This window comes from Dromiciops gliroides, chromosome 3 (assembly GCF_019393635.1).
Source record: "Dromiciops gliroides isolate mDroGli1 chromosome 3, mDroGli1.pri, whole genome shotgun sequence".
Lineage (NCBI taxonomy): Eukaryota > Metazoa > Chordata > Mammalia > Microbiotheria > Microbiotheriidae > Dromiciops > Dromiciops gliroides.
In genome coordinates, this window is record NC_057863.1 from 300,932,557 (window position 1) to 300,948,087 (window position 15,531).

The 15,531-nt window shown below is 35.4% G+C and overlaps 1 protein-coding gene across 10 annotated transcripts in view; it reads right to left on the minus strand.

Annotated features, from left to right (window-relative positions):
* CNKSR2 (connector enhancer of kinase suppressor of Ras 2) overlaps positions 1-15,531 on the minus strand; it is a 322,983-nt gene that overhangs the window by 243,022 nt on the left and 64,430 nt on the right. For all 10 annotated transcript variants that reach the window (XM_043991405.1, XM_043991402.1, XM_043991407.1 and 7 more), the window contains exons 2-3: positions 8,334-8,497; positions 1,038-1,240 (exon numbers count right to left, since the gene is read on the minus strand). In XM_043991405.1, the coding sequence (XP_043847340.1) occupies positions 1,038-1,240; positions 8,334-8,497 (367 nt within the window). The remainder of the gene's footprint in view (positions 1-1,037; positions 1,241-8,333; positions 8,498-15,531) is intronic.

Consider the following 15,531-nt stretch of genomic DNA (forward strand, 5'->3'; position numbering starts at 1 on the left):
CCAAAATACTTTTCCTAGAGAATGTGTCCTATCCTCACCTGAAGAAGCCTTATCAATTCTCCTTTGGTCTGCTTTTGGTCTAAACTATAAACTCAGCATTTAAAAACTTCTACAATGCAACTCCGTCCAATATTTTCAAGCTGCTTTTTTGGCCTTTATATTGACAGCAATGCTGGCCACATAACAGGCACTTAATAAATGCTTGTTGATTTTGATTTGATTTGACAACTACACATTATTTCCACTCCCACTTTGCTAGAGCTAAACTGATCTACTTGCTATTCCTATAGATGGCCCTCAGTCTCCTGTTTCTACATCTTTGCATTGACTGTCCCTCTGCCATAGATCACTGTCTTACATTTCATCCACTTCCTTGACCTCTTAGCCCTCTTCAAGATTCTGCTTGAGGCCTTTCCTGATTTTCTCAGTTGCAAGTGGCCCACATCAAATCACTATTTATTCTACATGTCCCATAATTACTTATCTTTAAAAATGCCATGTCTTTCCAGTAGAATGTAAACTCTTGAAGGGAAAGGATTTTCTCACTTTTTTATTTGGACCCCTAGCACCTTGGCACAATACCTGGAACATCATAGTCAATTAATAAATGCTTTTAATCAAATGATTGGCATACATACCTATTTAATGACAACTTGTATTTGTAGCAGCTATACATCTAGGATTCTTAGTCCATTACCAAATTCAAGGAAAGAATATATACTTTTAATGAGAAATTTGCAAAAAGTATATCCTTTGTCATTCTTATAATCCTGATTTCAGAAAATGGCAACTAAATTTATATGAGTGAACTAGATACTCATTATTATACTATTGCAAAAGCATTTATGTTATTGAGACTATTTTGGCAATACTTTTTTGATGAAATGTTATATTTCAACTAAAATCACTTAAGGGCAAATATGTTAGTACAGTAAAATTAAATATATATTGCTTAACTTCAATGATATAATACAAAAATAAAAGACTTCATATATCTGCATATGTGTTTGTACTATAAAATATATGAGGGATTTTACCTGTCCAGCCATGCCAGCAGACTTTTAGCTGCTCCAATCAGATCCACAACAGAGGTCAGGAAGTCATTTGGCAATTTCCGGCTAGTCCTCCCATCATAGTGGCCACTCCTCCTCCTTCCAATTATAAAATTCTGCAGATTTTTGGCAGATGCATTTAACTTGTGAGAAAGGGTTTTGAGGTTTTCAGTTTCCAGGCCATAGTTCTGAATTTAAAAAAAAAGTGACATTTAAGATCATCTTAGCACATTGTCCTACAAAGCAGCAAGATTTCTCTGACATAGTAACATGAGTTTTCTTAGCAAATGTTTTTGTCTATCAACCTACCTCTCTAATATTTATCTACCTGTATTATATGCCTACAAAAAGGAGTGCATGGCAGGCTCATGACAATGCACTTAGAGGACAATGCACTCATGACAATGCCACTTAGAGGAAAATGTCATGCTACTATCATCAGTGCCTATGCTCCCACCATGATGCATCCTGATGAGGTCAAAGAAAAATTTTATGAAGGCTTGAAGACCTTCATCATAAGTGTCTCAAAAGAGAAAAAGCTTATAACTCTGGGTGACTTTAATGCTAGAGTAGGCTTAGACTACCAGACATGGCAGGGAGTTCTTGGAAGGAATGGAGTTGGAAACAGCAAGAGGAATGGTCATTCAGTACTAGAGACTTGTACATCTCATGACCTTCTCATCACCAATACTGTCTTTTGTTTACCTAAATGCAGTAAGACTTCAAAGGTGCACCTCCACAGCAAATATTAGCATTTAATAGACCAAATCAAACATCCATCCATCCATCCATCTATCTATTTATCTATCTTTCATCATCATCATAATCATCACCACCATCAAAATCATTATTATCATCTATCTATCTATTATCTATCTACCAGTCTGTTCACCTGTCTACTGTGTATCTATTTCTACTTAATCTGTCAATTCATCAATCTATCTACATGTTTCATTCTAGTGTGAAGAATCAATCATAAAAACAAAGGTTTGAAAGACATCCTGAGAGCTCAGAAATTTTATCCCTTTCTTTCCAAACAGGTTTCATTTTAAAATAACTTCAGGTCTATAATATAGATATACTTTCCATTTTGAGATAGCAAAGACAAACTTTTGGACAACTTTCCTCCACAAGCCTTACTGTTCAGAAGTTTGGGAGATGTTAGGGGTGGGGGCACAGGTAAGAGCACAGGGTAGTGGAAAGAGTCATAGAATAAGAGGTTTGTAATATGATTAATGTTACAGTAGGTTTATATTATAGTGGTACAGGAGAAGGGGATGAAGCTTGAAGAATACTTTGAATGTTGACCTTTGTGGCTATCCACTCAGGTCAAATGTATTTAGGATCAAAGCCAGAACACTTCATTACAATTGCCAAGATTGTCCTGACAGTACTTGGGTCTGTTGTGTTTGCCCACATGCATTCATCTTCCATAACAAATAGCTCATTCTACCATCAATGGACTATTATGGACCAGTACATAAGGGTGTGGTAAAAAAATGAAACTATTACTAATTACTGTGTGTTACAATTGCCTTGGAATTCAGGGATGAGTAGTGTGGAAGAATTAGCTGATGTAAGGGACAGAATTCTAAGCACATCTTCGAATGGGGTCACTAGAGTTTGTAGAAGGTCCTACATAACCACAGTTTATGTGGGGAGGGTGAGGTCAGGTTGTATTAGCATGAAAATTCTGACGTTCATGACTTTGCTAGGCCAAATAACCAATACAAGTGGCGTACAAAGGCAACTTCAGTGTTGATCCACATGACTTTGTGACCCTAACCCTATTTACCAGTGGTTTCCAAAAGGGGGGATATGGCAAGACTCCAAGGAATGGGTCACAAATGAAGGGAGAGAAAATGAGCTCTGAAGAAAGTAAATTATATTTAGTGGCAGAGATGAGTAAGAAATGTGTTCTAGGCATGGGAGACAGCCCAAGCAAAGCTATGGAGATAGGAGAAGTCAGTGTCAGGCATGGAGAAAATAAACAGGAAGACAAGTATAAAAGGAAGTAGTATCCAGTCAGTCAAGAAAAGCAGAATGTAGACAGACTATGAAAAGTTTCAGAAGATGATCAGAATTGTATAAATTTTTTTATAGAGGCAAAAGTGGGTCCCTGGAGCTTTTTGAGCAGGGGAATAATATAGGTAGACATAAGAGTTAGGAATTTCAAGAATTTTGACAGCTGAGTGAAGGAACTCTTAAAGATTCCTCAAAAGCTGTGGGACTCAATTTCTTTAGCAACATATCCAGGATCAGTCAGTATAGATGCACATAATATAGGCAGACCAACATGTGTTTAAACCTCAAATTTTATACAATTAGTATAAAAAGAATGCTTTGTATAGAGCAGTCCCTCAAAATCAAACTTTTAAGAAAATACATAAACCTTACAAATACCATTAAAACAACATTCCTCAAAACCAAAGATTTCATCTTCTATTTAAAAACTATTCTATCCCACAAATTCTCATAGTCCACTTTCTTACAGGTAGATCAATACCAACACCATTCATCCAATAAGTTATTATTTTATCTCTTAGGTAACCTCAAAATGCTCCCTCCCACCCAGGAAATCTACCTGAAACAACCTCTATATAGCCTTCAGGCCAAATGTAGGATTGGACTATTTTTCTTAGATAGGGAAGGACAGAATTTCTTCATCTTCTACCTTCTCTTGCCTGAGTTTCATTTTCTTGGCTAATGTAGGCTATAAAATCTGTCTGAAAGAGGTCAGTTTCAGTGATGAGTTTAAATTCTGGGCCCTGAAGCAAATACCCAAGAATAGACTCCTTTACTAATGGAAAACCAAGTGGATTTGCCACAAAAAGGGCCCCTTGAACTTTAGATATTGCCTTATATGGCATACAATCTACACCTATGCCCAAATCCACATGGTCTTTATACTATCTGGCATACTCATCATCTTTAACAATTAACAAATGCCAAGTTTTCTTCAGGAGTATTTCCTTAACATAGCATTTCAGTTCAAGGATTATATCCATTCCATACTTAAAGCTAAGGAGAGAAAAACAGTGAGATAAAGGAACAAAATATTTTAAAAGATTTTTGGAATCCTGAAAATATATATTTGATTTTTAGATTTTTTTTTTTACTTTTTAGCATTAATGAAGCTTATTTATCATGGATCAAAAAACAACTAGGGTAATTCTATATCTAGAAAAAATAGGGGGCAGCTAGGTGGCACAGTGGATAGAGCACTGGCCCTGGATTCAGGAGGACTTGAGTTCAAATCCAGCCTCAGACACAATTACTAGCTGTGTGACCCTGGGCAAGTCACTTAACCCAACTGCATCACACACACACAAAACAAACAGAAAAATAGTGTTGTAACTTCCCTATGATGTGTTCACAAAAATAACTATAAAATAACTGCATGCATAAATAAATCATTATGATGACATTTATTCCTCTATGAATACTAATGTGCAGCTACTTCAGCAGTATTTTAAAGCAATTAAATTTCTCCTCACTTTTATTAGATTTGTACTGTGTATAAGGTATTCTAAATGCCTTAACCACAGCATGATACAGGGGGAAAAGTATTAAATTTGAGACCCCAAATCCTAGCTTTGAGTTTCTCCATTGTCCCTTATTGTGTGATTTGGGAAAGTTCACTTTGATTAATCCCACAAAATAAGATGACCACAACTTCTACAGGCTTCCTTAAAACTGTAGTATCAGATAAACAAATCTACATGAATACTCTTTGTAAATGAAAAAGCATTACACAAGGGTATTAGAATTGTTGTTATTATAGTGATGATGAGATGAAACTGTTGTACAAATGTATTTATAATATAGACTATAAACATATTGCTTACCTCGGGCAAATTGCATACAATTATGATCTTAAAAATCTATGAAATGAGAAAATTACTTTTTAAAAATAGAACTAAAAGCTCAGGTTGTAAGAAATTTCTAAGCTAATAGTACTGAGGAATTGGGTCTCAGTTTCCTCAGACAAGATGATTTCTAAGGTGTCTTCCAGTTAGAAATACAAGGTGAAGATTCATTGGGAGAGTTTACTATGGTACCCAGAATCATTTAATTGGAAAAAAAAACCTAGCTCAAATAGATTTGTTTAGATTAGATTCTATTAGATTGTAAGCATCCAAATTAAAAAAGAAAGAAAAAAAACCCTAAGTTTTAGGATCTAGAAATATGGAGTCATATAGGAGAAACATTTTGACAAAGCACAAAGATGTTCAATGACAGGGGAAGTTACAACAATGAGTTGAAATTGCTACAAAAATAGCACCCACTATAAACATAAATATCATGAGCCTATCCAACTCAGTATATTGGAGCACTTTTTTCCTCTGGAAAAATATTTACAGTTTTTATAGTGGAACTCAGTTGGAAAATAGGATCTACTTTTCAGAAATGTGTTTCACAGGCAACTTTATTGGAATGTGCCTGTTTCATAAAGTGATCCAGTGATCACTTTACCATAATCTAGTAGGAGCACCCATTCCATGACTGGACAATAATACATTCACCCAGGGAAGGAGACAGTTAAGAATGAGATATCAAAAAAGTTTGAGAATCTGAAGATCAGATTTGGTTCTAGAGAAGACATTTAAGAATGAGATATCAAGAAGTTTTAGAAACCAAAATCTGGCTTTATAAATATAGTTGGGCAGAGTTTGGCATGAAACTTTCTCCTGGGAAATATTTTGTGCCCTGGGAGAACTTGGTATAGGGATCATTTAAATATCCACTTCTCTCCTCTAAGAGCTATCTACATGAGCTATCTCTTAATGCACTGGAATAATCATTCACTGTGTAATTTATAATTCTCAAGGGGAATGCTTGGAAGAAACCATGAGAAATGACATGACTTTTTTTTCCCAGGTTGATTTTTTCCATAAAAGTGCTACTCTGTCATCTCTTTATATTCAGAGACAATGCCTGCAATATGAATTTCAAATGAATACCTTTAGAGGGAAAGGTGCTTTAGAACTGATTGAATTTCCCCAAAGAATAGTATGAAAAACTCTCAGAGCAAGTTGCTATTTTTAAGTTTCCCAAGTAGCTGAACATGGTGACACCAGCTGAGATATGGGGCTTCATAATTTGTAACTTGGCACTGATTCTCAACTAAAAAACTATGTACAGACTAAACTGTACTCTCCAAAGACTCTGTGTATGTGTGTGAATATGTGTTTCTGTGTGTGTGTGTGTGTGTGTGTGTATGTGAGCGGAAGGTTTTTCAGCTTTTTATGGGGGATAGGAAGAAAAATGGAAGAAGATATAAATTGAAGACAAGTAGACTCCCAATATTTTATACATTATGTAGTTACTTTAATGGGATTTTTCCTTCTATCTCTTCTATTGGATTTAATTGGTATTATTGCATATAGAAATACTGATAATTTGTGTGGATTTTAATTTAACATCTTGCAAGTCTGGTGATATTATTATTCTAATTATTGTTAAATTAGAGTTAGTAAATTAGTAATTTTAGTTACAAAAAGTTAAAATTTTATTTTTTCTTTACCTAATGGTTATTCCGGATTGCTTTTCCTTGTTCTTATGGAATATTCAGAATTTCTAGGTACATCGCCAAATAGAAGTGGTGTCAAAGGATAGGGTAGAAAGTGGTAATGTGCAAAGAAGTAGGCAGAAGAGTAAATTTTTAAAAAACTGAAAGTTTTTAAAAATATTTTTGTAGTAAAAATTTTATAGAGCAGTAAAACTTATATCTGTAATCGGTACCCGGCAATGACCTGGAGATGGAAAAGACTGGAAAAGCTCAAACTTTAGATTGAAGTTTAAGTTTTGGATTCTATAAACTATTGAATTCAAGGATAGTACCCATCAGATGAGAATTTGGGGAATATGAGTTATTCTTCATTTGACATATGTGTTCTATTCAGTGGCAAGGGTCATAATCTATCATGCCTGAACTGTGTCACTCTCCTTCATGTCCTTCTCTGAGTTTCCTATAAGGGATTTTTTTTTCATACTCTCTTGACATTATGAGAATTCCAAGTATGTGGACAGTATACATCAGTCACCTTGCATTCTCACTACATGATAAGCACAACTCACATACAGGATTAGTGACCTGTAAAATGGTAGTATATATTTGTAGTTTTACTATTTGGGGGTATACTTTTTCCTGTAAAATGTAGTTCTGGTCCAATGGAAAATATGCAGGATGAATCAGAATAATGAGACAACTTCATGTAATTCATCATTCACCAAAATCAAGACCTAGCTCTATTTCTTTGGCATTTTTTATACTGCTTTTCTTTCATAATTGTTTTTTAATGTGCCTGCAGACTGCTCGGCCCACTATACATATCTCCACTGACCATTAGCTGATCCTCAACTCAATTCTTTAGAAACTATACTGCTTCATGCCTTGAAGCCATAAAAATCAGTGGAAGGACATTGCTGTTAAAAGATGTACTTTGTTTAAGGAATAAGTTTGGCGTCATTGCAATTTCCCAAATGAAATCCAGTCTTATTCCTGTTGAATTCTGGACCCAATTAATTATCCATTTGCAGTGGACTGTCCAAGGTGTACAAGTGTATGATGTGTGTGTGCACATGTATGAATGTATCTGTTCAATAGGCTGTCTAGCTAAATACATATTGTAGTTTTGATAATATGGGACTTTCATCAGTTTAGTTTTTATTGACTGAGTAATTAGGTCTCAAGTTCTTTTGATTGATTATAGGAAACTCTGTGGCTTCATGTAATAAGCATAATGTACAAGTGCAAACAGGAACAACTGAAGGGCCTTATCATTTATCTGTAATCTCTCTTCAATTACAACTGTATATTGAACCTCCTCTGACATTGGTGAATATCTTAGCAAACTATATCTCTCTGTTATTACCTCATTGGATATTAATAATAGAGAATTGTTGAATAATGTTATCTCAGCTATTATATCTTTCAAAGAATCCTATATGATTTGTTTCTGGATGTGGGAATTGTCTTGTTAGAGTAATGCATTAAGGTGGTGTTTTGGTCCACACATTTTTAAAATAATCAACAAACAATAAACACACTGAGATTTTTTTTTTATTCTCTGTATCTATTGTGTGACGGTAAGTATGTGTTCTACTGTGGAATATCACTTTTTAAACTTTTTCTCTTCCCTTTTAACATAATCATCAAAAATACCCTTGATGAATATCTAAACTCATCTCATAATATCATATTAATAAAATATTATATTAGTGATAGAAAAATTAATTTTTCCTTCCCATAAGTTTTATATCCTACAAGAACTCACCCAGTGCACACAGTAAATCCACTGCCTCCAATATAAGTTCTTGATGGCCAATGCGAGTGACTCCCAGATCTTCCAGTTCTTGGTGTGTAATTCGAAGTAGCTGGTCCCCACTGATCCTTTCCCTCTCAAAGTTCTTAATGTACTGTTGAAGACAATCATCCAGGCCTATAGAAAAAATGAAGAGAAAAAAAGGAAAAGAGATTAACCCCAACAATAAGTGGAAAAAGTAAAGCTGAAAAGAATTTTAAGGACATTCTATAATTATGTATGATAAGTGAAAAGATTCTGAGTAAGATGGTAACCCTTAAAGCTGGAATTAAGGAAAAGAAAAATTCTACACTTGATCCTTTGGGGGAATTCATTCCTAAACTACTTTAGACTATCAGGTAGATGTGTTTACTTATTTGATTTCGTTCTCCCCTTTTCCCCCCAAATAGGATTTCCCGCCACATAACTATTATTCATTAAATGACCACAATGATTAAGCAGTACTCTTTAGAAAAGAATTGAGTAAAGCCTGGTTGTAATACCATTGTTAGTATAAAGTAAAGGCAAATTATAAAAGATGAGAGGAAGGAACTCAATAAAAAAACAAACAAACAGGCAGACCTGTCTTTATCACTAAGTTTCAATTCTTGACTTAAATGCTTGTTGACTTGCCTCATATTCTATATGACTTGCCCAGGATCACACAGCTAGTACTGTGTGAGGCTCGATTTGAACTCAGGTCTTCCTGACTACAGGCCCAGTGCTCTATACACTGTGTACCTAGCTACCCTTTTATTTAAAAAGCTCTTCTTATTCAACAGAATACAGCTGGAAAGAAGAAGCAAAGAAACAATATTCTGTTCGGAAATATCAGGGTGGGGCAAACACAGAAGAATTCACTTACAAGACATTACTGAAGATGTGCATGTAGAAAAAGCTATGGACAAGTCACATAGCAATATTGGGAGATGAAACATTTACTATCAAGTGGTATACTGGCATTCCAGATATTAAAGAAAAAATAGAAACTTCTACTATGTTAACTAGATCCTATCTGGAGGCTTTACAGAAAAAACAAACAAAAAACACACAGGGTGAGAAGGAATGGAGAGTTGATAAAATATGCATACTGCTAAATCTTATTTCTATCAGAATAGTATTATTGATTCCTTAACTTTTATGGAGATATCTTTTCTGTCATATTTGAAAATTATGAAAACAACTATGCTCTATGGCAATTTTCTTGGAATTCCCTTCCCTATACTTAGCCATGTAGCTCAATTTTCTAGGATACATCCTAATTTATAAATTTTGTAATTAAAGACTTAAAATTATTTAGGAAAATTTTGTTTGCCAGTCTACTCATTCTATAAACAGAGAAAATGAGACATAGAGGAAATAATCTACCAAATCACTGGATCTATAGATTAATGCTATGAGTTAGTCAAGCACCATCCTATATGCTTGGGATTCAAATACCAAAGTAAAACTGCAACAGATCATACCACAAGATGTGAGTTTTAGGCTTTCTCACTCCCAGGCTGGTATGGCAAATACATAATGATTCATAAACCCTGACTGATTGTATATCATTTCACTTAAATCATAATTATCACATTTTGATTTAATGAGAAATTCCCCTCCTACAATCTTTAGCCAAACTTAAAACACAGAAATATAAAGTATTCAATATTTCCATGTGAAACCTGGCTTTCAAACTTACTTCCATCACAAGTAAAGAAAATGAATACTATCCTTGAAAACAACCACTAATCTATTTGCTTTTGTAAAATAATCCTGAAGATGGGGGGATTATTACCTTCAAATCCCATACTTCATTAAAAAATGTAGTCTTTCCCCACATCCCTTAATTTTTCTTCTCAATAACTATGTGAGAAGAAAAAAAATCTTGGGGTCCAAAAATGCATATCAATTATTTTAAAGGAAAAAAATGTCAGAAGAGTTTTATATCATCAGCTCAATATCTAAATTCCTGTGCTTTGTTGTTAAGGATTTAGAAAGAACATGGACACAGGTTAAATGCTACCATGACTCTTTGTCACAAGAAGTCACAAGATATTGACTTAAAAAGTTTGGGAAAATTGATATTTTCTATGCCCATATATTTCACTATTTTTGACAACTACAACACAGTGAAATATGTTTCATACAAAGTATAGCATTTAAGTTGATGAAAGGTAAAAACAGTAAGTGTTCCTGTGCCAGTCTGAAGCTAGGCCTATAATTCAGTATGTTTCTGAAATTTTGGACTAATCATTCGACTTTTAAATACCACAAAAATAAGTGGAGTGAATTCTTTGTGAAAGCATGTAACTTTGGAGAGGTTTTGAGACCAGGTTAAAAGTTCCCCCAAACCTCCACCCCCCACCCCCCAGCCCCAGAACTTAGAGAAATCAGAAATTTACATTCAAGTTCTTAGGGTTACAAAGCTTTTCATTTAAGCAACAAATCATGAATTTATTAAAAAACACCATTGTATGAAAGTTATATACTTATTAATGTGAGAATAAATGAGAATTTTGGAAGACAAAAAATGAGGCTAGAGAAGAAGGAACAAATTGATGATTTAACACACTTATGGGAAGTGGAACAAACACATACAGCAGTAGTAAAATCAATCAAAAGAAGCTTTTTTTTCTTGCCTTAAAACATTTTTAACCATTCTCAAATCCTGATATTAAATTATATTCACTTCAACAAGTGGGTATTTGGTATTTGTTGTTGTAGGTGCTGGGACAGAAAGAAAAAAAAAAGAAAGTTCAAGTTGTTTATTAGCCTAGATACTTGGCCAATAAAGCACTTTGTTTTTGTTGTTCAGTCATGTCCCAACTCTTTGAGATGTCATTTGGGGTTTTCTTGGCAAAGTTATTGAAGGTATTTGCCATTTCCTTTTACAGATCATTTTACAGATGAGAAACTGAGGCAAACAGGGTTAAGTGACTTGCCCAGGATCACACAGCTAGTAACTGTATGAGACTGGATTTGAACTCAGGTCTTCCTGACTCCAGGCCCAGGTGCTCTATCCACTGTGTCACCTAGCTGTCCTTTACTTAAAAAGCTGGAAAGAAGAAGCAATGAAGTAATATTCTGCTCAGAAATATCAGGGTAGGACAAAAGATAAAAGGTAAAAGAGTGTATTATAGAGAATCAACCAATACTTTACCTCCTATCTATTCCATTTTTATCATGCATGTACCTAGGTTACATGTTTCCTCCCCATTAGAATGTGGATTTCTTGAGGGCAAAGATTTTTTTTTTACATTTTTTGTATCCCCAGTTCTTAGCACATTGCCTAATTCATATTAAGTGCTTAGTAAATGCGTATTTAATTGATTAATAGGAAGAGTACTATATTTAGATTAGATGATCTGTGTATGGCAGGATTAAATGTTCAGTGAATTAACAAGTAGTCATTAAGTACCTACTGTGTATCATGCATTGGAGATATAAAGAGAAAAATGAAACAAAAATTGCCTTCTAGGAGCTAGACACTCAATCAACTTCATCTCTAAAATCTTTCCAACTCTAACTCCTTTGATATTATATGAAAAATTCAGGCTAAATATCCATGTTGTTCAAATATTCAAAGACTTTTTGGTAACTCATAACATGGAGGATCTCTATCCTCCTGTCTTTTGTCTCCCCAAACTCATTTCCCATAAAGAAAAAGAGGTTTTCTTCATTTTCCTCATAGTTATACATGCCTTTTCACTAGCTATCTTACACAATTTTAATGCGCCCCCCTCTCCACCATGATCAAACTCCTCACTTTCTTGGCATCCTTAGCTTAACTCTTAGCTTAACTCTGAAAAATCTTTTCCTGATCCCTCACATCCCAACTGAAATAGATAACTTTAATCTAAATTATATTGATCTTGTATATAGATACATAGATATAGATAAATGGATATAGATATTAATTGTGAGCTCCCTAAAGGTAGAGACCATGCTTTTGAAAATTTTTTTTTTCATATTCCCAATGCTTGGCACATAGTAAGCATTTAATTAATGCATGTTGACTGAATAGCAACTCCTTAATGTAGCATTAAAGACATTATATGGCTCTTACCAACCTGCATTTTCAGCCTTTTTCTCCCACCCATAGATAACCCATTTCATTAAAATAAATTTAATGCCTGTTCTAAAGCACTGTTTTCTCATCTTTGTATTTTTTGCTACATGGTGGGCCAGCTTTCTCAAAAGGTCTCTCTCTTCCTCTCTCTGTCCATTCACTATCCTCTGAAGCCTTAAGTCTTAAGCTCAAAATTTTATCTTGTCCATTGAGCATTTCAACCACTCTATTTTGATCTGATTTCTCTCCTCTGAACATCCTAAATACAATAAATTGCCTACCAATTCCTTAACAATTGTGTCGGGGGCAGCTAGGTGGTGCAGTGGATAGAGCACTGGCCCTGGATTCAGGCGTACCTGAGTTCAAATTCGGCCTCAGACACTTGACACGTACTAGCTGTGTGACTCTGGGCAAGTCACTTAACCCCCATTGCCACGCCAAAAACAAACAAACAAACAAAAAACCCAATTAATTGTGTCAGGCAGCCTAGGTGGCACAGTGGATAGAGCACTAGCCTTGGAGTCAGGAGGGGTCTGAATTAAAATCTGGACTCAAAACATTTGCTAGCAGTATGGCACTGGGCAAATCACTTACCCTGATTGTCTCCCCCAGCACACTGAAAAAAATGATCATACCCATACAATATATTATAGATTGATAGGAACATTTAGTTAACTATAACATGTAACTAAACCATTTCAGGTTAACTCACTTATTCTATGCATATGTGAATATTTCTTTTATCTTGAACTGTTAATTTAATCTTTTGTTATATCTATTTTTAATGTTCATATCACATCTCTCTAAAAGACTTTAAATGCTATAAGTGACTGTATGTGCTTCCTACATAATAGCTCATTATATTAATTGAGTGTTTTAAGATTCACAAAGTATTTTATACACATTATCAGTTATCCCATTTAATCTTTACAGCCCTGTGAGATTCAACCCATCTGTGCTAATAATCCCATTTTACAGATGAAGAAACTTGGGTTCAAAGAGGTTGAGACTTGCCTGTTATCATAAACCTAATAAATGTCAGAGCTGAGATTTGAAACAAGGTAGCTTCTATATCCAACCCTAGCAAAGTTTCAATTCTATTAGCACAGTGCTCATAATCAACTGATACTTGTTGATTTCTTTCTCATCTTACTTAAAAGTAGAGAGGCAGTGTGATACAGTGAATAAAGAGGTGGCCAGGAAGTCTGGGTTTGCATTCCATCTCTGATCTGTAGGACTGTGTAACACTGAGCAAATTGTTTAACTGCTCAGTGTTCTAGGCACTCTATGAGAGTATAAATTCCAAACAAGGTGCCACCCAGTATTGATAGAGGGTTTTTTCTCACTTAGGAGGTCCCTCTACCTGTGAAATCACAGAGCCAGTGCCTCTCCTTATTTTAAATGAATAACTAGCATTCATAACATTTTATCCAAGATCTTAGTTCCTTCTTAACATAAATTGATTCATTGTTCTTTTTCTGTTGTTAGTATCTCTGAGTTTCTCCTAGTTTTCAGTCTTTAACTATAAACTGTACTCTATAGAAGAAACTCTCATTTTCCTAGGCTTAATCAGTCAGGAAGTTCAAATTATAACTGTTTTACTTCTTTTTTGTTTTGTTTTTGAGGGGCAATGAGGGTTAAGTGACTTGCCCAGAGTCACACAGCTACTAAGTGTCAAGTGTCTTAGGTTGGATTTGAACTCATGTCCTCCTGATCCAGGACTGCTGCTTTATCTGGTGCTTTATCCATTGCACCACCTAGCTGCTCCCAACTGTTTTTCTTCTAAAGGTGTGGTATGGTCTACAACGAAAACCTGTTGAGGTTGTTAATGACATAGAAATAGTCTTGAGAAACCACAAATAAGGTCCTAAAATGCCTCCTGAATTAAATATGAAACACATATCAATATTCAATAAAGTTTTAGTGTCATGAATATTCTTGTTTTTTAATTCCTTGAATATTAGTCATCCAAGTGAGGAATACGTGCGAGTTCTCTAGAATGTGCTGTTAATGGAGTCATTTTAAGTTATCTCTCCATGTACACATAAATATGTCTTTGCTTAACAAATCAAAATAATAGCTCTGCAATAATGATCAAGAAAGCTCCTCTCAACAATAATGAGTCATTAAATCAATTCACTGATCTCTGTTCTGAGATTTTTTTGAAGATGGCCCTCTGTGCTAAAATTCTATTTTTCACATAAAGGGAAAACAGAAAGAAGACTACTGGAAGTCTGTTTGTAGTTAGGGAATGCTAACCTTCAGTGCTGGGGAACTGTCTGCCATACTTAACAAGTAATAAATAGGGCAAACAGAGAATATGTTTAAAGGCATTTTCAGAATTTTCTCAGGTCTATTAGTACTGTCATTACAGGTAATGGTCCCAAACATAAGACCTCATGCCATGCTCCTTTCTTTAGAAGACTGTCCCTTTAATGGTATGTTGTCCTAGCATTTCACAACTATAGAGAAGCATAGGTTTAGGAGTTCCAGGGCACAGCCAAGATGGTGGAGGAAAGTCAGTGAGCTCTCCAACTCATGAAACGATCACTCCAAAAAACCTCCAAATAATGCCATAGGGACAATTCCTGGAGCAGCAAAATCCACAGAAACATGTGCTCAGATCATTTTCCAAACAAGGATGACTCAGAAGGTTGGAAGGAGGGAGCTGCTGTGCCCAGACAGAAGTGGAGCCCAGGGGCTGCTAGGTGGTGCAGTGGATAAAGCACCGGCTTTGGATTCAGGAGGACCTGAGTTCAAATCCAGCCTCAGACACTTGACACTTACTACTTGTGTGACCCTGGGCAAGTTACTTACCCCCATTGTCCCACCAAAAAAAAAAAAAAGAAGTGGAGCCCACCCTACAGTCATGCTGATACAGATCAAATCCCAGGAAGGCCTCACCAGAGAAAGAGACCTCCAGAGCCTTTGAATCAGCTGTAGTGCAAGTGTTGTCTGGAACTAAGTTCATGGTCTAGTGAGGAGGGCTGAGCCCTTTGCAGGCGGGAGATTACAGGGGTCTCTGCTGGTGCTGAGGTGGAACTTGGGTTTTTTACCCCTGCTGGGACCAGGAAGTAAGCTTGAGTAGCAGTGGCACAGGTGGGGGAGGGGCGCAGGC